The sequence below is a fragment of the Camelus dromedarius genome, chromosome 7, assembly GCF_036321535.1.
Source record: "Camelus dromedarius isolate mCamDro1 chromosome 7, mCamDro1.pat, whole genome shotgun sequence".
NCBI lineage: Eukaryota > Metazoa > Chordata > Mammalia > Artiodactyla > Camelidae > Camelus > Camelus dromedarius.
Genome location: NC_087442.1, coordinates 44839772 through 44865280, shown reverse-complemented (window position 1 = coordinate 44865280; position 25509 = coordinate 44839772). Strand labels below are relative to the sequence as shown.

At 35.9% G+C, this 25509-nt stretch overlaps 1 protein-coding gene across 1 annotated transcript in view; it reads right to left on the bottom strand.

Annotated features, from left to right (window-relative positions):
* Nucleotides 1-1423: 1423 nt before the first annotated feature.
* The window catches only part of SPMIP4 (sperm microtubule inner protein 4), a 38218-nt gene continuing 14132 nt past the window's right edge, over nucleotides 1424-25509 (bottom strand). The window contains exons 3-9 of the mRNA XM_031455070.2: nucleotides 22728-22799; nucleotides 20477-20506; nucleotides 14741-14922; nucleotides 12088-12176; nucleotides 5587-5761; nucleotides 5204-5295; nucleotides 1424-2224 (exon numbers count right to left, since the gene is read on the bottom strand). Coding sequence (XP_031310930.1) covers nucleotides 1424-2224; nucleotides 5204-5295; nucleotides 5587-5761; nucleotides 12088-12176; nucleotides 14741-14922; nucleotides 20477-20506; nucleotides 22728-22799 — 1441 coding nt within the window. The remainder of the gene's footprint in view (nucleotides 2225-5203; nucleotides 5296-5586; nucleotides 5762-12087; nucleotides 12177-14740; nucleotides 14923-20476; nucleotides 20507-22727; nucleotides 22800-25509) is intronic.

Here is a 25509-nt window from a genome sequence, read left to right as displayed (position 1 = left end):
ACCTATCACACCTAATATAACTAGTGCTATAGAATTTGGAAAAAATTCTATAATTTTAGCTCAATAGTTTTTAAGAGGGTGTAATCAAATGACATGTTGGTCATGAAACAAAAACAAAAATTAAGAGAGAAATCTCAACAAAACACTCATAGAACTTCCTCATGAACTTTCCATAATAAACTATGTCTAAAATGTACCTCTTGGCTCATTAAATGAGTTGACTTGCATTTAGGGATTAGCTAAACTCTTGGTGGATACCATCCAAAAATAGTGATGTTTGGCTTTAGAATGATTGATATCAAGCCATCATCAGCTGGTCTGAATGTTTGTGTTCCCCCTCCCCAGATTTATATATTGAAATCCCAATCCCCAAGATTATTAGGGGATGGGGGTTCTTTGGGAGGTGATTAGTTCATGAAGGCAGAGCCCTCACAAATGGGATTAGTGCTGTTATAAAAGAGTCCCAGAGAGATTCCTTGCCCCTTCCACATGTGAGGTTGCAGTGAGAAGACGGCTGTCAATGAAGAAGTGGACCCTCACCAGACACCAACCTGCCAGTGCCATGGCCTTGGACTTCCCAACATCTAGAACTGTGAGAAACAATGTTTGTTCTTTATAAACCACCTAGTTTATGGTATTTTGTCATAGCAGCCCAAACAGACCAAGACACTATCTTTCTTGCCACAATTAAAGTTCATCAGTTACTAATTAAAGCCATTGCTAGATCTTCACAATAAAATCATTTTTTTCTGCATAAAAGAAATGGTTATGTTTCTCTGTCAGAAGGTTAAAGGAGAAGAAACATGCAACTTAGAGTCTGTGCATGCAGAGCATTTTAGGTTTCGTCTTTTCTGCTGACCTATCTTGTTCATGTTTACATAAAGGAACAGGGCCCACATACTGACTTTATTAAGGTAATGTTTGTAGAGCTGTCTGTCCCTCAGTTAACTGGGCATTTGAGTTTTGTCTTGTCACCTAATCTTATTTTGTACAAACTTTTACATATATGGACAGTGTTCACATATTTATTTTATTAAGTTACTCTACTTTGTATAGACATTTGTCAATTATTGGGAATTCGAGTTTTTTCAAACATTCATTTTTTGTAAATCTTTGTCATATACATTGTTGATCATGATTTTGGAAAAATTCCTTGGATTATAATTTGAAAATGAGATTAAGGACAGTACATTTTTTCTGGTTCAAATATTTTATTGCCAAATTGTTAAAACGTTTGAAGTCAGAACATGATGTTTTCTGGGTTCTTCTGACCAGATCCTAACTTAAATTCCTGAAAACATAAACCTCATTAACAAGTTCCTATGGCTTCTCTAGAAAACAGATTCCAGCAACAAGGAAAAAATTCTGCTATATTTTTTCTTTTCTTGCAAGAGGCTGGGTTTTGCAGGGAAAGATGAATATCTCAATTATAGAAATAATAAGAATTATGGCCATAGAATTGGTGTTTCTTCCCTGAATGCTCCTTATCCCTGAGGTCTTTATAGTCTTCTAGAATTGATTTATGGAAACGTTTTTGTGCCTCAGTTTTTGAAAAAGAGTACTTAAGCTCCAGCAGGTTGGTATGAGGCTTGGCCACTCCAGCTCTAGGAATCCAACCTAGAATAGGTCTTGTTTCTTCATCGTTTCCCATATTCAAGGTCAACCGTTCTGGCTTACTTAAAAAATGTTCTAAATTGAAAGCTTCCAAGTCTGATTTATTTTGTAAAAGACCATGCTTACTAAGGCTTACGGGGTTTTGACACATGTTATACTGATTTAAATGTTCATACTGAATGTAATGGTCTGGGTTAAAGTAAGGTATAGTTTGGGGCTTTAATGACAGCTGTCTCCAGTACAAATCTTCTGTCTTTTTAGTATCCGTGATTTTTGGAAATGGTTTGTCAGAAATATTAGCCAGATCTTTTGCTGGGTAACAAGATGGAAATGCATAGGTAGATAGCAAGCTTTGTTCTTCCTTAATCTTGTCTTCAATTTTCTGTTTTTTATGGGTCACACCTGTGGGCATATTATTTCTGAGAGCCATCATTTCTGTAGAACTGGGTACTAAGGTATGAAAAGTACACAAAACTCTAGGGGTACAATCGGGACAGGAAGGTGGTCTTTTTTGGACAACAGCCTCCAAAGGACGTCGGTTCTGAATCAATCGGGCAATTCGTCCTTCCAAGGGTTGGGTGGGTTTTAAGACAGGATGGAATTTTTCTTGCTGCAGTGGTGGGATAATAAAAGAGAAAATCAATTAGTTAATAAATCTGGCATTGTCAGGATATTGTCACAAATGGCAGGTCAAAAGTCATACCCGTTTTCACTATATGAGTAAACATAGGAGAGGGTAGGAGTATACACTGCAGTGTTCTTTGATATTTATTTAAAGACACTGAGGAGCTATATTCAATATCTTGTAATAACCTATAATGGAAAAAAATCTGAAAAATAATGTATATGTAACTGAATCACTTTGCTGTATACCTGAAACTAACACAACACTATAAATTAACTATACTTCAGTAAAATATATAAATAAAAATAAAGACAAAAATAAAAATAAAAGACACTTAAATTAACTATACTTCAATAAAATAAATAAAAATAAAGAAAAAGACACTGAAACTTGGGTCCTAATAAGCACATGTTTTTCTCCTCTACCTGTTTTTTCTAATAAGGGCATATTTTTACTTGGCTATAGAGAAATTTCTCTGTGCAGGAACTCTTTGCTTTCAAATTTTCAAAGATATAAAAGAACTACTGGAACAAATTTCTGCCCATCACCAACAGATGGTGTTAACAGTTACATACAGTTATTTAAATCTCAGACAAAGCCTTCTTTATTAGGTCAAGGCAAGGGTTCTTAAACTTTGGTTGAATCAGAATCAACCATGGAGCTGGCAGAAAAACAGATTCCTGACCTTGATCCTTTGAGATTCTGATTCAGAAGGTCTGCAGTGGGGCTTAGGAATCTGCTTTCTAGAGCCCTTGGGTGATGCTGAGGCCAGTGATGTGCTATGCTTAGAGAAACACTGGTCTGAGGGGAGTCTGTCGTATCTGTGTTTCTTTTTGAGACGTTTTAAGTATTGTGAACTCAATCATGTCTGGAAACTGCAAAAGCAGTGAGAGTAGTCAAAGGGTTATTAATAGATATATATCTGTGGTAGAGCAGGAGGAACAGGGAGGAGTCGACTTGGAAGAGGCATGAGGGAACTTTCTGGGATGATGGTAATGTTCAATATCTTGACAGGGGCTTGGGTTATGAAGGTGTACACGTTTGTCAAAGTTCATTGAATGGACACTTAAGATCTGTGCAATTGTACTAAATGTATATTTTACCTTAAAAGAAAAAAAACTGAACTCTGGTTAATGATATGCATGCTGAACGTTTAGGGTTGAAACATACTAAGGTCTGCAACTTACACTGAAATACAAAAAAAAAAACCAGTGTATTTACAGATGATTGGTGTGATGGAAAGATGGATAGATATGTGATAAAATAAGTATAGTAAAATGCTAATAGCAGAATCTATATGGGTGTTAACTGTAAAATTATTTCAACTTTTCTGTATGTTTAAACATTTTTATAATATGTTGAAGAAAGAAAACTAAAAAAGAATTGATATATGATAATGATGGAGTTGATGGCAAAGATAATAAAGATAAGAATGATGAGAAAATAATCATTCTAATTTGGACTTAGAAAATAAAATGGACTTAGGAACATCCTTTTGGAATCTAATTTGTTCATAGTTGACGGAGTTTCCATAGTGTTATCAACAAATTTATTATAACGTTTAGTTAATCAGGTTCAAGTAGATACTATAAAAAAAAGGAAAAAAATCCCAGCTCTTTGAAATGCACTGTAAATTTATCATAGACAGAAAGGCATATGATATATCATGTCCTACTTTGATAGTATCCCTTTATGCAAGGAGCAGTTTTTAGTACCTTTATTTTATTCTACTACAACAAAATATTTCAATGAATACAAACATGCCCTCCCAGAGTCTGTTATTTATGCTTTAATCAGAAACCAGCAAGATTCACTGAAACACTCTTTTAAACCTCCAACTATTTTAAGCATATTTTATCTTGCTATTAATAAAAATTTAGGTGTTGCTTTATTTGCACAATAATTTTGCATATGATATACTTGACAAGCATCCTTTGTATAACTATACATGTATTTCCTTGTAAAAATGATAAAGCTGCTTCCTGAGGGGCTAGATGCTACAGGGTCAAATCTGGGGAAATCTAGACAGTTGCTGAGCTCACTTGGCAATGTCAGAGTATATGTATAGTCTTTTCTAGGCTGAGAGAATGCTTGCTGCAAGTGAGAAATAAAGAAAATTAAAAACCCTTCAGTGAATGATAAAGCACAGTCTATGGAACTGCTTCTGGTGTTATGATTTATATCGTCATGGGAAATACTGAAGCTAATGTAAAATAAATGTGTTCAGTTCAGTCTAAAAAGAGTTCATATTGAGATATCTTATAGTTGTCTTTTGGGTATCTTTCCAGTCTACATCTTTGAAAATACTAATTTTAACAACTGTGCAGTTTTAAAGGATAAAATTTAGGTCCCAAATAAAATAACATAAATGTATACTATTAGGTCATTTTGTTTCATTTACATAATTAAGCCAAGAGATTATAACTTCTATCACTATAGGGCTTGATCATTTCTTTCAAGCCATTTCATACAATCAATTAAGAAATCTCTTGATATTTGCAGAGAATTTATTTGCTTTTGATTGTAATTCAGCCAACTCTCAATTATGTGGATATTAGCAAGAAGACTATCTCTTCAAAAGCAGTGAAAATGTACAAGATACAAAATATGCAAAGATTCAAGGAATTTATTAAGAATCACATTAAATTACTAGGTAAATGTTCATAAACCAATTCCTTTGTAAATTTAGCAGCGAAAGCATGGCAGACAATCTGTTAAACCAAACCAAACCAAACCAAACCAACCAAACCAAACCAAAAACCCAGCACCGTGATGAGGAAAAGAAACCCTGCTTGATCTTCGAAATAGTGGGCTATTAATTAATTTCTGAATTGAGTTAAGTTTTCCCTTTGCTAGCTTGGTCACCATACTCACAAAGCAAATAAAAAGTGGGCAAAACAAGAAAGAGCTCACTACCTGGATACCTTCCCCCTAAATAACTGAGAGTTGACTACAATTACTTACAGGCTCTGGGTCAAATCCTATCTGTCCAGTTAACTCTGCTACCTCCTTTTCATGGTAATCATCCAGTTCAAGGGGGTTCATGGGCCCCAGACCTTAATGGAAACATTACATCTTATTATTTGGTTAAAGTAAATGAAGAATGGCACTTAAATGACCTTTTATAGAAAAACTTACCTATTTCCCTTTATAACATAATCAGAACCGATAAAATGAAAACGAACTTAACTTCTCAGTTACTACCAAGAGGAACTTACCTCCCACCTTATTTCTATTAGTACTTGGATTAAGAAACAGGGAGAAATATTAGAAGATAAAAGCTTGTAACAGCATTTGTCAAATAGTCCAATTTTGTTCTTTTTACTTGTATTAAGGTGAACTCATACCTGTAAAATCATGATTGTACGAAGTGATCCAGTGGGACCTCTCAAGATTTCTTTGTATGTTGGCTTCTTTCAGAGAGTTAATAGGGTCCCACGAATTTAAAGAAGTGTTAGGAGCGAAGGTTTTAGGTGGTTTTGGGTAGAATATTGGCTTGTTTTTCTCAACACATTCAGGAAACTAGAATATGAATATAAAAGATCACTGCTGTTAATGTCATCTGTAGAATGAGGGTCGATTCACTATCTCAGCAGGAAGGGGGTGGTAAAGGAAATTCCAGGCATAAGTCAGATACTATTTTTTCTTCATTAATTACTAATATTCTGCAACTGTAACCATATTTAGAGTTAAACACAATATTTTATCAAAGGAATGGTGAGTTTTTTTTCTAAAAATCTTTTGCATTAGCAAGGAGTCTCAAAATGTACTTTGGAGAAATATTCTAGGAGATACTCTACCTCTGGTGAAATTTTATTAGAGATATAAAGGGCTCTGAGGTACTCCTTTGGCTAAGTTTAGCCAAAATTGTGTGACTCCCACTTCTCTTTCCCCACCTGAAATGACACCATATGATATCTTTCCTTTATGAATTTCTGATGAAGGTTAAGTCACTCAGATTTGAATAAAAATTTTCATTTGGGAGACATAACTGCTTTACCAATGGAGTTTGATTTTGTATTTTCAAAAGAAGGTATGAATGCAAAAGTAAATGAATGAATGAGTTTCACTGTAGTCTTTCTGGTTACTTAGAAATTCACTTTTTCTCAGGTCGATGATTCTCAATAAATATTGACTGAGCACCTGTATGTGCAAGGTAGTGGCAGGAAGCAAGGATGGATCAGAAACTAATCTGGCCAACTAGGAGCGTACTGGCTAGAAGGGGAGATAAGGTGTGAATATAAATGACTAGAAGATGAAAAGTAACTTTCTGTTATGAAAGAAGTTAAGACAAAATTATTTGTAAGTTCAGAGGAGGGAGTGATTGATTCCTGCTGAACAGGGAAGTGGGGCTGGGAGGAGACAAGAGGCCATGTTAGGTAATCCCACAGGAAGCAGGCCTTGAGTGACATGCAGAGGAAAGGGGGCCAAAGTAACAGCAAAAGCAGAAGTATAGATGGAGGTGAAAAGTACGGAATGAACATTTCTTGAACCCTATGAACTTGCTGCCCTGGCAGTCAGGCCCACCCTAACATTTCAGGTCCTGGGGTGTGAGTACAATGAGAGCCCACATTCCATTAGTCTAAATAGTTTAATTTATAAACCAAGCAAATAAACTGTTAAATAAATATGTTTCATTTTCCTACCTTGTCAATATATCTTCATAACAGCCTAGAAGACCAGGTTCAAATTTAGACTTCTAAGATTATCCCGAGTTCTGTACTGGGACACGGTGGTTCAGAAACAGTCAACCACTGGCTGCTGGTCTCAGCACCCCTACTGCTTTCTTCCTACTCCCACTTTGATCCCGAACTGTGAGGTGCCTTGTGTATGTGGATACACTGCCTCTCAAGCTCACGCGCCATATACCTGTTACCTCTACTTCCAGCAAACAGCCATCTCTTGGCCACCCCTTTAGCCTAAAGGTCTGTACTAGCTTGGCAGCATGGTCAACCACTGGGAGGATTCACTTGAGGAACAGACTCCATGAAGGCCCTGAAACTGGGTTCAAAGCTATTTTGTCAGGAAATATGCAGTCCAGAATCAGTCTGGGGCAGAAGACTGGGGACCATGGACTCCAAATGGACATGTCCTCTTGTCCCTATAAACTTCCTGCCCCATAGAAGGGGCACAGTTAGAGAAGGCCAGAGCTAGGCCTTATAAAGTATGGGGCCTTTTAAAGTTCCTGGGCCTAAGGGTAATGCTGCTTATAGCAACCCTGTAAGGTTGGAGGGAACCCCATATTACATACATAGAGTAGTCATGATAAAAGTCACATAGTAAAAAACTGTCTCAAGAAGCATTAAATAACCACCTCTATAAACCTTTCACAAATATGTGGCCTGCTTATCCAGGGCTAAAGAAGGCTCTCTTCATTTTCCTTCTCTTTATTATGATTTGCAAAGCCAGCTTATTTAGAAATAAGAAGGGCTTTTTTCAAATATTGTTCTAGATTAATCTTATTTCTTAACCTAGTCTAACTAACAGCAGTGAACTCGTGGAATGCAGTCAAAGGCACAGAGGAGGAAAATAGGGAATGTGACATTTATTGTAGCCTGAGGTGTCTTGGGAACTCTTTAAGAGTCAGGAAACATTTGAGAGTGGAGAGCTGGCCAATTTTCAGTATGTTAAGGTGATGTTATTCTGAGAGGACAGTGAGATAGGGGCTGCTGGCAATCATTCACTCCATAGGTATTCAATGGTTAAATATGCTATTCACAGGGTAAAGCCTGTATTTGATATGGAAGGTAAGTACAAAGCAGGAAGGAATTCCAATTCCTGAGATATAAGTATCTCAGCAGAAACTCTTGTCTGCAAAGGAGTGATGTTAGGTGTTTTGAATTAGGAATACATTCCCAGAGGAGTAGTGCTATATAAATGGTTGTTACATTCCCAGCATAGCCCGTAAAATCTATGTAACTCATAAATTATTTAATAAACATTTACTGAATACCTATGATATGCAAAACTATGTGCAAGCTTCTAAGAGCCCTGTGCTAGGCACCAAAAATCCATAAACTGCCATAAAATAACAGAAATTAATATTGTTATAATATGTTCAGTGAAACAAAAATTAAGTATATATTTTTGTTTTGTTTTAGTCTTGAGTGACGGGGCTTAATAGGTTTATTGGGGAGCAAGAAAAGGTTTATTATGGAGACCACTTTGCCCTCTAGAGAGACTTTAGCACTGGGGACACTTACTGGGTCTTTATTGGATCATATTTCACTTAATTATATTGTATCAGTACCATTTTTACATTAAGAAATCATGATTAGGAACTTTGTCATTTGCTTATGAAATGAATAAAAGAAGATACAGCAAATAAGAGACTGGCAGAGATATGCTTCTTTGGTATCTAGTTAGGACTTTGGAAGAGAGAGAGTTGAAGGCACAAGAGGATGCACAGTGGGAGGAAAGGGCTGCCTGGGATAGAATGAAGGAAAAGCAATGGGGCAACACAGTGAATGGGGAGCTTGCATGGTAGGGAAGAGTGTGCCTTAGAGTGTTTCCTATTTGGGTACGTTGGTTGCTGGGGATGAGGAGGTGAGAAGGTGAAACTGAGGGTGCTAGTGGCATGGAGAGGTGCACTGTGGGCAACCAGTTATTTGGTAAGATGACATGTTTCTAAAGGAGGTGCCTGTCTGTTAGTCCAATTCATTATCGTTATTGGAAGATGAGTGTGGATTATGCATGCTATTGCAGAGAGACAGAACTGTCCTAGGAGTGAGGAATACCTCTAGGAGGAGGGTAGACACTTCAGATTGGAAGATGGCAGCTGGTTCAAGAAGGAAAACCACACTCCTTTGTAAGGGTGACATGAGTGAGTTGTCTTTCCAAGGAAAGCCAAAGGTCTTTCTAAATATTTATGGAAAATTGGTAGTAGGCTCATTTAGGCTTTGAAAATGGTTTGTAAAATATTTCAAATAGTCTAAGGTTAGGAAGGTTAATGGCATTTGACCTCTCCTCTGTGATTATATCTCATCTTATTCAAAAGATGATTACAAGGTAGAGTTTATCCTAAATAATGGTTTCACATTGCAAAACTAAGGCCAAATGCTTGATTTCTTGAGAAATGAAAAGAATAAGTCTTCAGCCACTTGAGCAAGTAATGACAAAAATGATACAGAAGAGTCTAACATTTGTTTGCCAGTTATAAAAGGAAAGAGAATGTTCTGATTGGCTTGGCTCTGAATGGCTAGAAATGGCCAGTGAGAAAAGATGGCAGAGGGAAGAGAGTGGTAGCAGGAGAGGTGCTGACTAGAGTGACTGGTCTAGTGAGCAGTAATGACTCTGATGGGGGAAACAGGGCCAGGCCAACAAGCAAAAAGTTAGGGCCAGCTCTGGGGTCTGAGTGGGAAAGAGGTATCAAGATTTCTGTGACTCTTGAAAGCATAATAAGCTTCATATACATGTAATGTAAAAGGATGAAGGCAAAATGACATTTAAAATATTCTGTCACATGAAAAAATGCTCAATATTGCTAATTATCAGAGAAATGCAAATCAAAACTACAATGAAGTATCACCTCACACCAGTCAGAAGGGCCATCATTCAAAAATGCACAAATGATAAATGCTGGAGAGGATATGGAGAAAGGGAACCTTCCTACACAATGTAGTTCGGTGCAGCCATGTGACAAACAGTATGAAGATTCCTTAAAAAACTAAAAATAGACTTACCCTATGACCCAGCAGTCCCACTCCTGGGCATATATCTGGAGGGAACTCTAATTTGAAAAGAGATACATGCACCCAATGTTCAAATAGCAGCACTATTTACAATAGCCAAGACATGGAAACAACCTAAATGTCTGTCAACAGATGATTGGACAAAGAAGTTTTAGTATATTTATACAATGGAATACTACTCAGCCATAAAAAAGAATAAAATAATGCCATTTGCAGCAACATGGAGAGACCTAGAGATCATCATTCTAAGTGAAGCTGGGAAGAGAAAGAAAAATACCATATGATATCACTTACACATGGAATCTAAAAAAAATGACACATACTAATTTATTTACAAAACAGAAACAGACTCACTGGCATAGAAAATAAATTTATGGCTACCAAGGGGATAAGGGGGTGGTGTGGAGGGATAAATTGGGAGTTCAGGATTTGCAGATACTAACTACTATATATAAAACAGATAAACAACAAGGCCCTACTGTATAGCACAGGGAAATATATTCAATACCATGTAATAACCTATAATGAAAAGAATATGAAAAGCAATATATAAATATATATGTATACATGAATCACTATGCTGTACACCAGAAATTATCACAACATTGTAAATCAACTATAATTCAATTTAAAAAAGAAAAAAATACTCAGTTAAAATCAAGTCCCAGCACTAAGTTTTTTAAAGGTTAAACCCTTTTTATTAGAGTATTCTCTTTTCTGAGACTATCCATTTCTTAATGTTGGTAGGTCAACAAAGTGTTATAATCATTGGAATAAAAATACTTAGCGCTGCTAACATGTAGTATGTGCTTACTATGTGCTAATATGGTACTGAGTGCTTTTACATGCATTTCATTCTCAAGACAACCCTGTCAGTAGATTTCATTATTATTCCTGTGTTATCTATGAGGAAACTGATGTACTGAAGTGTTAAGTATATTATGCAGGGTTATACAGCTGATAAGTTTTAGAGCCAGGATGAGTCATGAGGTACTCCCAACAAACTCAGTTATCAATTTTATTTTTATTTCTTTGTCCAGGGAAGTGCAAAACTTGATTAGGATTAGGGATGTGCCAGAAGAATGACTGGAAGTTTGACAACTAAGATCAATTAGAATAGATTAAGAAAGTGGGATTAACCATTAGAAGAATCAAATGAATCAGTCAAAATATTTATGTATGAAGTGCTGTGGGGAATATGCATATTATATTCTGTTTTCAAAGAGCCTTTAATTTAGCTGATGAAATACAAATACATGTGCAAAGTTACTGGTTATAAGTGTTGTAGAGTCAGAAGAGAGGGAATCACTTCAGTTGGAATAATTCTTTATAAACGGAAACACTTTCTATTTTTCAGGGTGCTTTCATATCTTTCATATGACCCTCATATCCTGTGAATTTTGTAGGACAGATCTTACTGAAATTATACCGAAACATTTTTTAAAGCTCAGAGAAAAGAAACAAAATGCCTAATATCACTTAGAGAACAAATGGCAGTCACAGCAGGAACCAGAACATAGGCCTCTTGATTTGGTTCACTTTCTGTGCAAAAGAAACAATGAGGATTGAGCTCAGCCCTGAAGAGCAAGTATGAGACGGGCAGAATGGCCTGAGAGGTTAGCCTTCCAGGAATAGGAACTTGCATGCCATGAACCTGTTCAAGGACCAGCAAGCAGAGCCAGGCTGTAGGAAGGCCAGAATCGAAGAGTCTTTTGTAGCTCAGTTAAAGCCCTGGATTTCACACTTAGGGAAAGAGGAGCTAACTGAGATTGCCAAGGGGTGTGACATGAGGACAGCAGCATTTTAATGAGCAGGTAGAAATGAGGGAAACTGACAGAATAAACTATGGCCTCCAGAATGACTTCTCATATTTCTGAGGTGCTCAGATACTGATTTTGCTTGAAAGAATGAAAGAGATCCAGGAGAGTCTTTGGAGTTACTTCACATGTTATGAATCAAGAATAAATTGTGGAAACGTTACATATCTGCCAAAAGGATATGAAATCAGCTAGAAAACAAAAAAGTGACTCATGGTCAAAATCTCAAATTTTTCATCCAGATAGAAAATAAAACCAAACTATCTTTTGGATTTTTACAAACATATAGAGTAAAAACATTTTTACTTTGTTTTAAACACACATTTTAAGAAATACTTACATCATAATATACACCCTGTCCTGGCCAAGCCAAGGCTTTCTTCTCTGAATCCATGGGAAAATCAAGCAGTTCGTATCTGTAAGGATTACCTGAAAAGTTAAAAAAAAAAAAGATTACCTAAAAATTTTCAGAAAAGCAGTCTTCTAATTAATGAGGTTTACGGGTACAATAAACAGAAACAAGATAATAGGAGGTAGGAGGAATGTGAGTGCACACTTTAGTTACATAGTTATAGCTTTGAATTCTTGCTTCCCTTAATGAGCAGCATGAGGGCGACACAGAGGAAGAATGAGTCTCGAACCCAAGTTCTGTCAGCAGAACAAGGGGGCACTGCACTGGTATCTTATTAATGAAAGGGATTCTTAGGTAAATTGTAAATCTTCCTCTGAAGGCCCAGGAAATACATTTTTTTACTACCTGTTTTAGGTTTTCCCTGCCTAAATATCAAGAAGTAGAGTTAGCACTTGCTTACCAAAAAGATATTGAAAGAGAACATTTAAAGAATACAGCTTCTTAGGTATTAGTGGTAGTTGGATAAGCTTTACTAAACACAGCATGGCTTCCTCTGGTCCTGTGATAAGGTCCACATTAAAGCAGGTTCTGAGCACCCATCCCCATATGTGATAAGAACAAACATTTACTATGAGCCAGTACTGTACTTAGGGCTTTTTATACATCATCACATGCATTTTTCATAACATTACTATGAAGAAGGTAGTATTATTTCCACTTTAACAAATAAGGAAACTGAGGCACAAAGGAAATAAGCAGTAGTTTGGACTTGGGCAATCTGCTTCTAGGGTCTGCACTCTTAGCCTATATGCTACTTATTTCTACTGTTTAACTGAAGAGTTAAAATAAGTGGCAGAGTAGAAAACCTAATGCAGTACTATTTCCTGGAAAGGTCTTTTGTAAAGGTTATTAGAATATACCCATCTTTTAAAAATCCCCTAAAAGTAACTAACTGGTCAAGGACAGGTAGATGCTTGGAAGAGCAGAAAATTAAGATGGTAACTTATTTCTTCAGTCCCTGGTCTACATCTACACTGCAAAATGTTTTGATAAATTCAACACATTTCCATGTGTTCTGTGTTCATTCAACATTTCTGTGATTTCTTGCTAACTAATTTCAGAAATTACCTAATTTAGGGATTGAAAAAAATTAATTTACTTTAACAGTTTACCTAATAAGATCATAAAACTTTCTTTTTTAAAAAATAATGACCATCAATAGCCTTATTTTTTCCAGAGGAGAGGTAATTAGGTTTCTTTATTTATTTAATTTTTTTTTCTTTAATGGAGGTACTGGATATTGAACCCAGGATCTTACGCATGCTAAGCAGGCACTCTACCACTTGAGCTATATACCCTTCCCCTCAAGATCATAAAAATTTCAATTGCTTAGATATCCTATCTTATATATATCCTATTTAGTGTCATATATACATATGTATGTATTTATCTATATGTACATATATTTGATACAACTTTCACTATCTTTTATCAGTGAAAAGGTCCAGCATGTTGCACACATATTGGAATCATTATGATGGTAGAGATACATGGTAGCATGTAGCAATATGGTATATATGGTAGCAGAGTATGTAATAAAAATAGTAGCTGCTAACACTTAATTTGTTATCTATGAAGTAGGTACTAATATCCCCATTTTACAGATTGGGAAGTAGAGGCAGAGAAGTTAAGAAACTTTCCCATGGTCCATGGTAAGTGACAGAGCCAGAACACTACCCATGCAGTTGGACACCAAAGTCCAAGCTCTTAAACACTCCACTATAAAATCTCTCAAAATTTACTGTCTTCTAATAAGTTGCTGAGGTTGAAATTGATGATGGCAGTATTCTGTTCTTATATTTGGGTCCAAATATTTATGTACAGAGGAACTGCATTATAGCACAGTTCTCATCTTACCTACCTCACAGCCTAAACCCACTCAATAAATATTTATCTCTCCCTACCATGTACCTTTTCTGTCACCTTTAGTTATCTTCTCTTTGCTATCTTCAATCTTTCTCCCTAGGTTTCTTCTCTATTTCGAGGTATCTAGTGTGGGAGAGACTTGACAACTAGTGTATGGGCTTACTATCCTTTCTAACGAAACACATATGAGAAGACCCCAAGATTTGCATGTGTGAGAAGACACTGCGAGGTGTCAAGAGGAACAAGCTGCTCCCATTACTTTCTGAGTCTTATTTCAGTGACGATCTCAATTTCATCACAACTGCTACACCCATGTCCAGACTCTTATGCTCTGAACCAAACATTGTCCTTTGTGCTGATCATCAGAGCTAAGGATGGAATTTTTCAAAGCTAAACTATAGAGACAACAGGAAGGAAATGAAAATAGAAAATGCAAGTAGAATAAAAACAACTAATTCTACAATGTTTGGTTTCTGGTTCTACCATGGGAGGCTTTGTATAAAGAAAAGTTAAGAGCATCTTCAGAGAATCTGATTTAATTAGTCTGTGGTGGGGTCCTAGCTGATTTTAAAGTACAGTCTCAGTCGAGAACAACTTTCCTAATCTACTGATGGGTCACACTACTGTGACTTGAGTCCTTTGTTTAATTTCAGTTTTGAATAAACTCCAAATGTAAAAAGAATTAATACTATTCTGATTTCAAGTCACATTTTACCTCTTGTCTTCAAAACTGTTGTATCATAAGCCTTCGTTGGCACAGTGGGAGGAAACGGCCGTTGGCTTCGGGCTTTAATGCCAGTGTAGAGATCCTTAGGTGACGTAAAGGTCGGAAACGTGGCACCGCGAGAGATGTGTGTGTGGTAGGGGTGTTCGATCGGGTACGGGGAGCAGATTTCTCTGAGATTTTGTTGAGTGAACCAAACAAAACAGAATAGAAAGAAGTACAGTTGAAAAACTTAATCATCAAATATTTATTGCACCCTTCTTTGTGGCAGGTACTGTTCTAATCCCTGGGGATGTGACAGTGAGCAAAGCCCTTATACTCATGGAGTTGGCATTCTGGTGGAATATACACCATAAAATATAGGAACTTAATTTTGCTGGACAAATAAAAGATAAATTTGCTTTTAAATCAATTTTTGATTATAAATCATACTGAATTCATCAGTGGAAAACTTTCATAACTGATATAAAAACATGAAGCAGAAGATGTATGAATTTTGTAGTTTTTGGAATACTATAGGAAGAATTTCTAGTTACTTTCCATTCCTGCCTCTTGTTTGTAGTACTTCACTTTATGGAATCGTTTTGGGCATTCAGTTTCAGCATGCAAAGTGATCTCTTACCATCTTGGACCGAACTTTCAAACAGGCCATCTGTTTCTTTAAGCAATCAATCAACAAAATATACTGCCTGTTTGTGTACACAGGACTGTTTAGAAATCAAAAAGCCAAAAATGGCCAGTACACTGAAGGAAAAAAAAAACCCCAACAAGTTAAAAAGGCCAGAGTATAATTTTCTTATCATTTGAAGAACTAACAGAATTCTTAAAAAGAACCAGCAGAGATTTAAAAAGAAAAACTGTGTGAGAGCTGTCTAAATTAGAAAATAAAAATTAGGAAATCCATGGAATAGAGAAATATTAAATATAATTAGACAATAAAGTATATGTAAAAAAAGCAAGACCAAGTGTTAGTGGGTGAATTTATGTTCCTCTGCCCCTCCACACCACATTTGTATGTTGAAACACACAGTACCTCAGAATGTGATCTTATCTGGAAAGAGGGACATTGCATGTGTAGTTGGTTAGGATGAGGCCATACTGGAGTAGGGTGAGTCACAGAGGGAGAACGCATGTAAACATGAAGGTAGTAAGGGTAATGCATCTGTGAGCCAAGGAACACCCAAGATTGCCAGCAAACAGCTAGAAGTCAGGCAAGAGGCACGAAACAGTGTCTCACAGCTCTCAGAAGGAACCAACTCTGCTGAAACCTTCACTTCGGACTTCTAGTCTCCAGAAATGTAAGACAGTCAATTTCTGTTTGTTCTTTTTTTTTTTTTTTTTTTTTAACCTCCAGCAAATATAACCAGGGATGATTCAGACCTTCAACAGAGTTCATGCAAGCAGTGAACAGTAAACACGTACCAGGAGTACAGGTGCTCTGGGCTGTTACAGAAGAGCTAAAGAAAGGGTTTCAAAGATGAACTGCATATAAAGTGCTCACAAAGATACCCCACAGAAGCAACAGGAAACCTGTGTACTGTCATATTTATCAGGCCAAAATAAATGCACAGGTTATGCCACAAATGTTCACATTAGAGTCTTGTTAACAGAAAAAATTTCCCCACTGTTTTCTAAGTATTGGTAGAATTTATATAACAGCTTCTGCAAGTCACTAAGGATGCTGTGACTATGACATAATGAGAGTAATTTCTGTAAGAAACATATTTTAAAATGTTGCTTCTCCATCATATGCTATTTTTTCAATCCCAGGCATTTCTGTTTGGTTTTGCCGTATATTCTCACCACACTGATGCAACCCTGTACTGAATTCAGCAGCCCTGGCATCTTGGTGGGCTCTCTGAAATACCTCACAGTTTGAGATTCTTAGCAAGTTCCTGATCTTTCATAGATATCGTAAGAAGTTAAGATTGATTTGTAAGAGAAAAAAGCCTGGGCAAAAGTCAATTCCGAGGCTAGTCGGCTCTTTTTGTTTCTGTGTAAAGTGTTTCGGTTTTCTTGCCCTTGGCACAGACTCCCTCATTTGAACACATTTTTGAATTGGGTATAGTATTATTTTATCGCTAATCACTAAACTCTTTCCCAATTTATTTACTTTGCTTCAAAAGTGCCACATCAACTACTAGTCCGCGTGGTACAAGGCATGAGGACATCAACTCTGCGATGACATGAGAACACAGAATCAGGACATTTCCTGAATTCCAGCTGACTGATGTCCCCTGGAGTCATGAAAATACTGGTGTAGTGACTGCTCTTTCAATGAGCTTTGTTTTCCGTGCTACCCAATGATTTTCATTTGTTCTAAATAAATATTTCCAGTGTTCAATTCAATGGATTCTATAGTGAACTATCCCCTTTGAATTAATTTCCTCTTACAAATCTGCTTGAAAATAAGTAAGCATTTACAGTTTGAGCAAACTGTGTGAATAAAGCAGGAATGAACATGTTTGTACTCATGGTGAGAGTGTCCAGTCTACTTGGGTCAGGAAAGGATGGAGTTTACTGTGGTCTAGTAGAAAACCCATGTTCTAAGGGAGGGTCTTGCACAGGCAAAGCCTTGGGGGCCTGCCTCATTCACCCCCATGTACAGTAGTCAGAAGCAGGAGACCTGGACAAAAAAGGAAGAGATCCCAGGGACAGTGAGGAATGAAATGAGAAAGGCCAGGCTTCCAATATTGTCCAATAGCAAGAGACACTGTGTCATAAAACATACTAGAAAGAATGGCTAAAGGAGTAAATCGAATGCAGTGATTATCTTAGGATGTGCTAATTAACTTTTCTGGGTAGAAAATTCATTTTGATTCTCTTGGGTTTTTCCCAGTATTTGCCAGGTTCACCTAAATTCTAAGAATCAGTGGGAATATAAAATCAGTGGGATTAGTTTTTGAACTTTTGATACCATTTTCCATGGACTTGAGGCAGTTTAAGGAAATGTGGTATGAGTATTTCACAAAATGGTCACGTCTGTCCACTGTCCCTAGAAAATATCTCAGTAAATAATCTCAGGAGGAAGACATTGTAACAGCAGCATGAGCAGGAATTACACTCAGAAGACATTACCTTTAAATATTGTTAAACACAACAGTAACTACAGCAATAATAAAGCACCTATGTGCCAGGCCCTGTGCTCTCTTTATCAGAGAATAACCTGCTAATATCATGTAGCCTCAGGCCAGAGGCCAGGGCAAGGTGACCCCATGTTCTATTAATTTGATGTTGGTAAAGACTTCCTGAACAAAGGCTGTTACGTTTCTTTTCATTATATCTTGTTTTGGCACAGAGACACCAGAAAGAGATCAACTTGTTAACTGAGAAAATAAATTCTAAAGGCCAAGAGTATGTTAAATCTCACACACACACACACACACACGCACATACACAAAAGAACCACAAGAACTCCACAAGCTACTTCTTTCTTGGGATTGGTCTCTTTGATAGGAAGTAATTTTGCAAAATGTATTATCTGTAGTTCTTGGGATCTTCTGCTTTTGTCTGTGGCCTGGATTTCGGCTTTGTGTAGAGGTAGGAGCAAGGAAAGCAGGGAGAGGCCCCAGTAAATTCTTTTCACTTGAGATTGAGGCTAAAAGTTTTTCCCCTTCAGATTCTAGAAATGTCTATTTCTTAGCAAATAGTGTTAAGTTATATCTGGTGATGGTTTAGGAAAATTTTTTTTTTACTTTAAGACCTGAAAGTTATGGACTTCATATGTCTTGAGTCTATGTACATTATGAAATTTCATTTAATATCTTGTACATATTGCAAATCTTAGCAAAGGTTATTTTTGTTTGTTTAAAAAAAAGCTGCAACTTATACCTTCAACTAAATTTTCAGGTTGTAAGCCATTTAAGCTTTGAGTACAATGACCAGAATGTACATTTATTCCTTTAACTTAAGACTATGTGGAAAATAATTGCCCCTGTTATATTAAATGATTTATAAATATTTTCATTTTGTGTCCCTATATAGAGAAGAAATAATAAGGAAAAGACAGAATATCAAACACTCACTTAACCACATACACATTTAAATGAAGGAATTGAGTTTCTCTTCTATGAACCACTCAGTCAGAGGCATGGGCTGTTTCTGGACTCAATCTGCCCTGCTGAGCAGGTCTACCAAGATTTTTATGAAAACGTTACACAGCTCTTCCAAGGATGCTTGAGGAGTTGCAGTCAAAGGAAGAGACTGGAACTTATCAGGCTACAAGCAGAAAGGTGATCTGAGAAAAAGAACCCAACAAAAAAGGCTTTACTTTTCATGTTGTTATGAAGAGAATATGAAAAGTCCAAAACAAAGGCCTTCACATAGCTGTTTTTCAAAAAAGAAAACCCCCAAAAACCTATTGTTTAATTTAATAGCATTTTGAGCAGATTTTGCTTTAACTGAAACACAATTTTCAAATGCCAGCTTAATATTTCCAAGAGGGACTAAGTAGCATCATGCAAACACAGTGCTCAGATCTTGGTTTCTAATGCCACTCTCCAATGGAAGGAACTGGGCTCCTTGGAGAAATGGTTGATTCTAGGACTGAGGTAGGCAAGAATGCCAGGAAGTAAGGAAATGCTAAAAGAGAAAAAGAAAACCCCCCACAGTGATAAGTGATGAAGTACTCAAAAAGAGACAAAACCCTCATACACAAACCGCCACAATGATAAGGGAATGGATACAGGAGCCAACTGAAAGAGCTCTCAATGGCCAATCTGAGTAACAAACGAAGCAGGACAGGATTATTACTAAAGTATCAAAATAAATATCCGGGAGTCCATACTGAAGTGACTGAATAAATAAATGAACGAGGGAGAAGAGACACATTTCCCTTAAGAAAGAGTACCAAATAATTTATGTAGGTACTCTGACCTCAAGAAGGTGGAGTATAAATCCAGACTTCTAAATGTGGGCTGCACACAGTGACTTTCTTCTAAAGAGTACAGGATGGAAAGAGGAGAAAAAAAGATTAACTGCACACTGAGGGAACCTGATAAACACTACCTCACTAGGTAATCTAGGTTAATATCAACTGTGATAAATTATGTTTATAGCATGTACTTTTGATAGGATAAGATGAAAATGGTTGTTAACCTCTGTGGTCTTCCTTCCCAAAACACTTTACTCCAGTCTAACCATGAGAAAAACACTAGACAAATCCTAATTGGGGTACATTCTACAAAATATCTGACAGGTAATCTTCAAAACTATCTAGGTCATTAAAAAAATAAACAAATAAAAAGAAAGTCTGAGAACTGTCACAGCCAAAAGGCGCTTAAGGCCACAAGATGACTAAATGTAATGTGGTGTCCTGCATGGGATCCCAGAACAGAAAAAGGACATCAGGGGAAAACTGAGGAAATCTGAATTCTAGTAATGTATCAGTATTGGCTCACTAATTGTGACAATGTAAGATGTTCATAATAGGGGAAGCTGGGTATGAGGTAAATAGAAACTCTTTGTACTACTTTTCCAATAATTCTGTAAATCTAAAACACTACTAAATTAAAATATTTATTAAAAAAAGAAAGATTAGCAGGGGATATAACTGGGGGAAATCACTAATACTGTTACCTTGGACTTGTACCAGCCTCTTTTGCTTGTTTTAAAAAAAAACTTCTATGAAAAAAGTCTCACTTGACTTCACACTGTCTGAGACATACAGACGGCCAATATTTTTTCTTGATTATAATAGGGAAGGAAAATATAACTATGTATACTTACCTTACTGTTGAATTAGGTGGTTTGGGCATCCTAGAGTAAAAACGGAAACAAATCTTAATTTCTGTTAAGGACTTTTCAAAGCTTACATTCCTATTAGAAACTTGCTTAAGAATAAAGATGTATAATTTGACACAACATTGTAAAATGATTATAAATCAATAAAAAATGTTTTTAAAAAAAAGAATAAAGATGTATCCCTTTTGCAAAATACAGTGTCTTTAAGATAATATTATTGATTGACTTTCTGGAACACTGAGTGTTGACCAGAGTGTTGACCAGTTGTCTATTGATCAATTTTTCCCATTATGCTTATTCTAACTTCAGTCCCACCCACCATCCGTTTTGCATTTCTAACTTCTAATGATAGAGCTCTGGTTCTTAACTGACATTCACTCTCAGAGGCAAAGCACCAAAGTGCTCTGAGGTAGCCTGACACCATGCACGTGGTACAATTACATGACCTAAAGTGACCTGAGTGTGGCCTGATTGGAGAAAACATGTAAGTACTGTGGGTGCTTTGTCCCTTTGCCCAGGATTGCTGATCTCTCATGATAGCAAATGTTGCCCAGTCGCAGAGAGGCCAGGACAAAGCTGAACAAGTTCCCGGAGGCATGCCTTTTCTGAATCAGTTCATTCAAAGGTTGTGTATTTACTAATTACTCTTAGCCCAGCACACTAAGAAATAACAGTGCAGCCCAGGAACAAAGTCCACACTAGAGAAGGATTGTCCTCCTCTTTCACGTGATTTCAACAATTAGTTTCAGCCTAAGCAAATATTTCTGAAGTATTTCAGTTATGAAAAATAAACAGCATGCCATCATTTGACGGTAAAGGTCAGTAAAATGTGAATATACTGTTTACTTTTTTTATGTTTCTCTGTTTAGAAAGTGGTACATATTTAATAGTCTATAATGTATTATAAATACATAATTCACATGAATCTTAAAAGGTTTATCTTTGTTTATTTGGACGCTAAGTTTGTGCACTGAGAACTAAAAAAAAGCATGTCTTGTCTCTCAGTTATGTTTTTGGTTGAGTAGGGGAGTGGGAAGGCAATGAATATAAGAATCTATGGCACAGGAAACTATATTCAATATCTAGTAGTAACCTATAATGAAAATAAATATGAAAAGGAATATATGTAAGGTATATGTATGACTGAAACATTATTCTATACACTTGAAATTGATACAACATTGTAAACTGACTATAATTCAACTTAAAAAAAAAGAATCTATGGGATCTAGAATTACCAGATTGGATATTATATATGAAACATTAAGTCAGCATCTAAAATTTTTCTCATGTGACAAATTTAGCTGATACTGACAAGTACATGCCTAAAATTGACTTGATTCAAAATGGAAAAAAATAAGAAAAATAAAAAAAAGCTTTTTTAAAAAAATTCAAAGTTTGAAAGGGTAAAATGAAAATTAAAAATGCTCAGAGACACCAATTTCTTGACCTGAACTTACCCATTATTTTACTGCCACCCTATGCTGCAAGTTTACTAATCCTAAAGGGATAAATAAGCCCCAGTAACCACAGATTTCATGTATTTCTGGCTCCCTCTTGTGGCTGAACTCTAGATTAACTTCTTACCTATAAACAGATTCCTAACAATTCTAATGAAGTGTAAAAATTGGTATTTTCATTGTTTCTTCAGTGCTGTCAGTGATTTATTCTAAAAATTTTAAAGTATGCTCTTATAGTATGTACAACAGACTTCAAAGAGCAAACAATAATGTAATACAGTAGAAAGTTATTCCTCTAAGCAAATGGTAAATTAAGTATTCCTTATCCAAAAAAGAGACTCAGGGAGTAATTTTATTAAGAGTTATTTGTAGATTGTCATAACACACTTCTCTCATAAAATTCTGATTAAAACTTTTGTTGAGGGTGCTGGGGCATTTTCTATGAACCTTTTAAGAAATGCAACAGATTCTTACTAGATTGAATAACTAGATCAAAGGCAGGGAAATGATCTGTATGAATCACTTCAAACATTACTATTCTGTATATATCTCCTATTTTTCTTTCACTTGTTTAAATGCAACAAACTATTAGTAAATTTTAGTGTATCTGTTTTATTTTTGTTGTTTGGTTTCTATAATTAATGATCTCTACTGAAAAAAAGGAACATTTTTGTTTTTCTAGAAGTTCCCATTTTGGACCTTTTTATTTCTCATATAACTCATTCCCACTTAAAAATGTTATTTGATCATATAAGGAAAAGGAACCACAGACTTACAAAGAGTCATCTCCATAGACATCACTTTTTTTGTTCTGTGACAAATAATAGAATTGTTCAACAGGAAGCTTTCTGAAAAAGAAATGATGAAATTGAACATCTTTATAAATTAACACAGTATTATGCTGAGATAGTAAAAAGACAAAAAGACTGATACAACCATGTATAAATGGTAAATCAATATATGAAAAAGTTTTAAATTAGTGGGAGAAGGTTTGCTTTTCAATAAACAATGCAGGAGAAACTAGCTACTTGGGAAAAAGACTTTTATTTCATATTATTTATAAAGATAATTCAGATGGATTAAAAATCTAAAAAATTGGGGAAAAGCATACAAATATTAAGGGAAAATATACAAAAATATGTTTTCTCTTAGTGATAGGGATAATATATTAAATAAGATTTAAAAAAAGTCAAAAGCCAAAAGGAAATTTGGTAACATCAAATGTAAAACTTCTGAAGACAGGACAGGATAAAAAAGCTCAAATAAAACAAAGATTGGAAGAAATATTTACAATAAAGATACATAAAGGATTAACATCCAGAACATAAAGATCTACTAGGGGTCTATAGCTAAAAGACAAGCAACAAAAATGGGTGAAGAGTAAGAACATAAAAGGAAATATAAATGGTCATACATAAGAAAACATGAGCATAAGGAAAAAGTACTCAACCTAACCAGAGAAATGCATTCTGATAATGATGATAACCTTTATATTAATTAGATGGGGAAAAATTGTACAGTTTGATAATATAACACAGTTCGCTAAGAGTATGGCAAAGTGGATACTTTTAGACACTACCATGAGAACATAAAGTACTTGGGCTGTATCCACTAAAATTTAAAAAATTCATAGAACTGTATAGAAATGCAAATCAAAACTACAACTAGATATTACCTCACACCAGTCAGAATGGCCACGATTAAAAAGTCTACAAATGATAAATGCTGGAGAAGGTGTGGAGAAAAAGGAACCCCCCTAGCGGGAATGTAAATTGGTGCAGTCACTATGGAGGACAGGATGGAGTTTCCTTAAAAAAACTAAAAATAGACTTATCATACGATCCAGCAGTCCCACTCCTGGGCATATATCCGGAGAAAAATATAATTAAAAAAGACACATGTTCCCAATGTACCTCAATGTTCATAGTAGCACTATTTACAATAGCCAAGATACGGAAACAATCCAAATGTGCATTGACAGATGACTGAATAAACATGTGATATATACAATGGAATACTACTCAGCCATAAAAAATAAAATGTCATTTACAGCAACATGGATGGACTTGGAAACTGTCATTCTAAGTGAAGTAAGCCAGAAAGAGAAAGAAAAATGCCATATGATATCATTTATATGTGGAATCTAAAAATAAGACACGAACCTATCTACAAAAAAGAAACAGACTCATAGACATAGAGAACAAACTTACAGTTATTAGCAGGTAAAGGAGAGGGAAAGGATAAACTGGGAATTTGAAAACTGCACTTCTTGGGGAGTGATGGAAATGCTAGCTATCTTGATTGTGGTAGTGGTTTCATGGGTGTATACATCTATCAAAATTCATCAAAGTGTACATCTGAAATATGTGCAGTTTACTGTACAGGAACCATACCCTAATAAAGATTTTTAAAATATTTATATATTGTGACCCATAAATTCCACTTAGGACTTTCCCTAGAGAAATATTTATGTATTGGGCTCAAGGAGGCCTGTACACGGATATTCATTATATTTAGTTAATACAAAAAAAAAAAAAAAAGAAAAGAAAAGAAAAAGAAAGAAATACAATGGCTAAGTAATCTGATGTATCCTTATTGTGGAATGTTATGACAAATTAAAAAGAACAAGATAGATTTGTATTTATGATCTTTAGATTGCATAGAGAGAAACAGAACCAAGTTTCCTAATACTACATATCAAATGATTCCACACATAAACAAAATGATACCATATCTTTTCCATAGGTACATGTTCAACTGAGGATGTGGTAATTTGAGGCTCCTTATGATTCTGGAGAAAACAGGCAAGAAGGATTATACCAAGTGGCTGGGATGATTGATTCTAAATGTCAAGGTCAAGAGGACTGCTGCTACACCACAGTGAGGGAAGGGAGTATTTCTAGAACCTGAAGCATCTTTTGGACATCTCTTAGCATTGCTTCCAGTGGCATTAGGTTAATAGAATAACCGTGTTGTAGCCTCAAAAAGGCAAAGCCATTAAGAGCTTAGATCTCCCAGGAACAAAATTTGGGTATGTCCTACCAGGTAATGAACTCCTCAGATGAGGGCTGAGGGCAGGAGAACCTGAAGAGGGTAGTGGAGGAAGGAAATAACACCAACAATAGCCTCATGACCAGCTATAGAAATGAGGACTGTACTCACTTCCCATATTTCCTTCCTTGCTGTGTCCTGTATATTTTATATATATATATTAACTAATTTTCTTTTTCTCCTCTCCCTTTTCCTTATTATTTCATATAGGGTGTGTTGGTGATGGTTTACTTTATTAAATGCACAAATATAAACTACTGGGACAGGATTATGACTGAAATGGAGAGGAGTGACCATCACCAGTGATCCTAGACTTGGAACTGGATGCAGGAATTAATGAGACTTTGGGGAGGTGAGTGCATTTTCATTTGAATGAAAAAGTGTTGCATTTTCTTATACTGGAGCAATGGTTGTCAAGCTTTGCTGCATATTAGAATTAGCTGAGGGATTTTATGAAAATGCAGATTCTGTTTCAGTAAACCTTGGGTAGGGTCCAAGAGTTTGCCT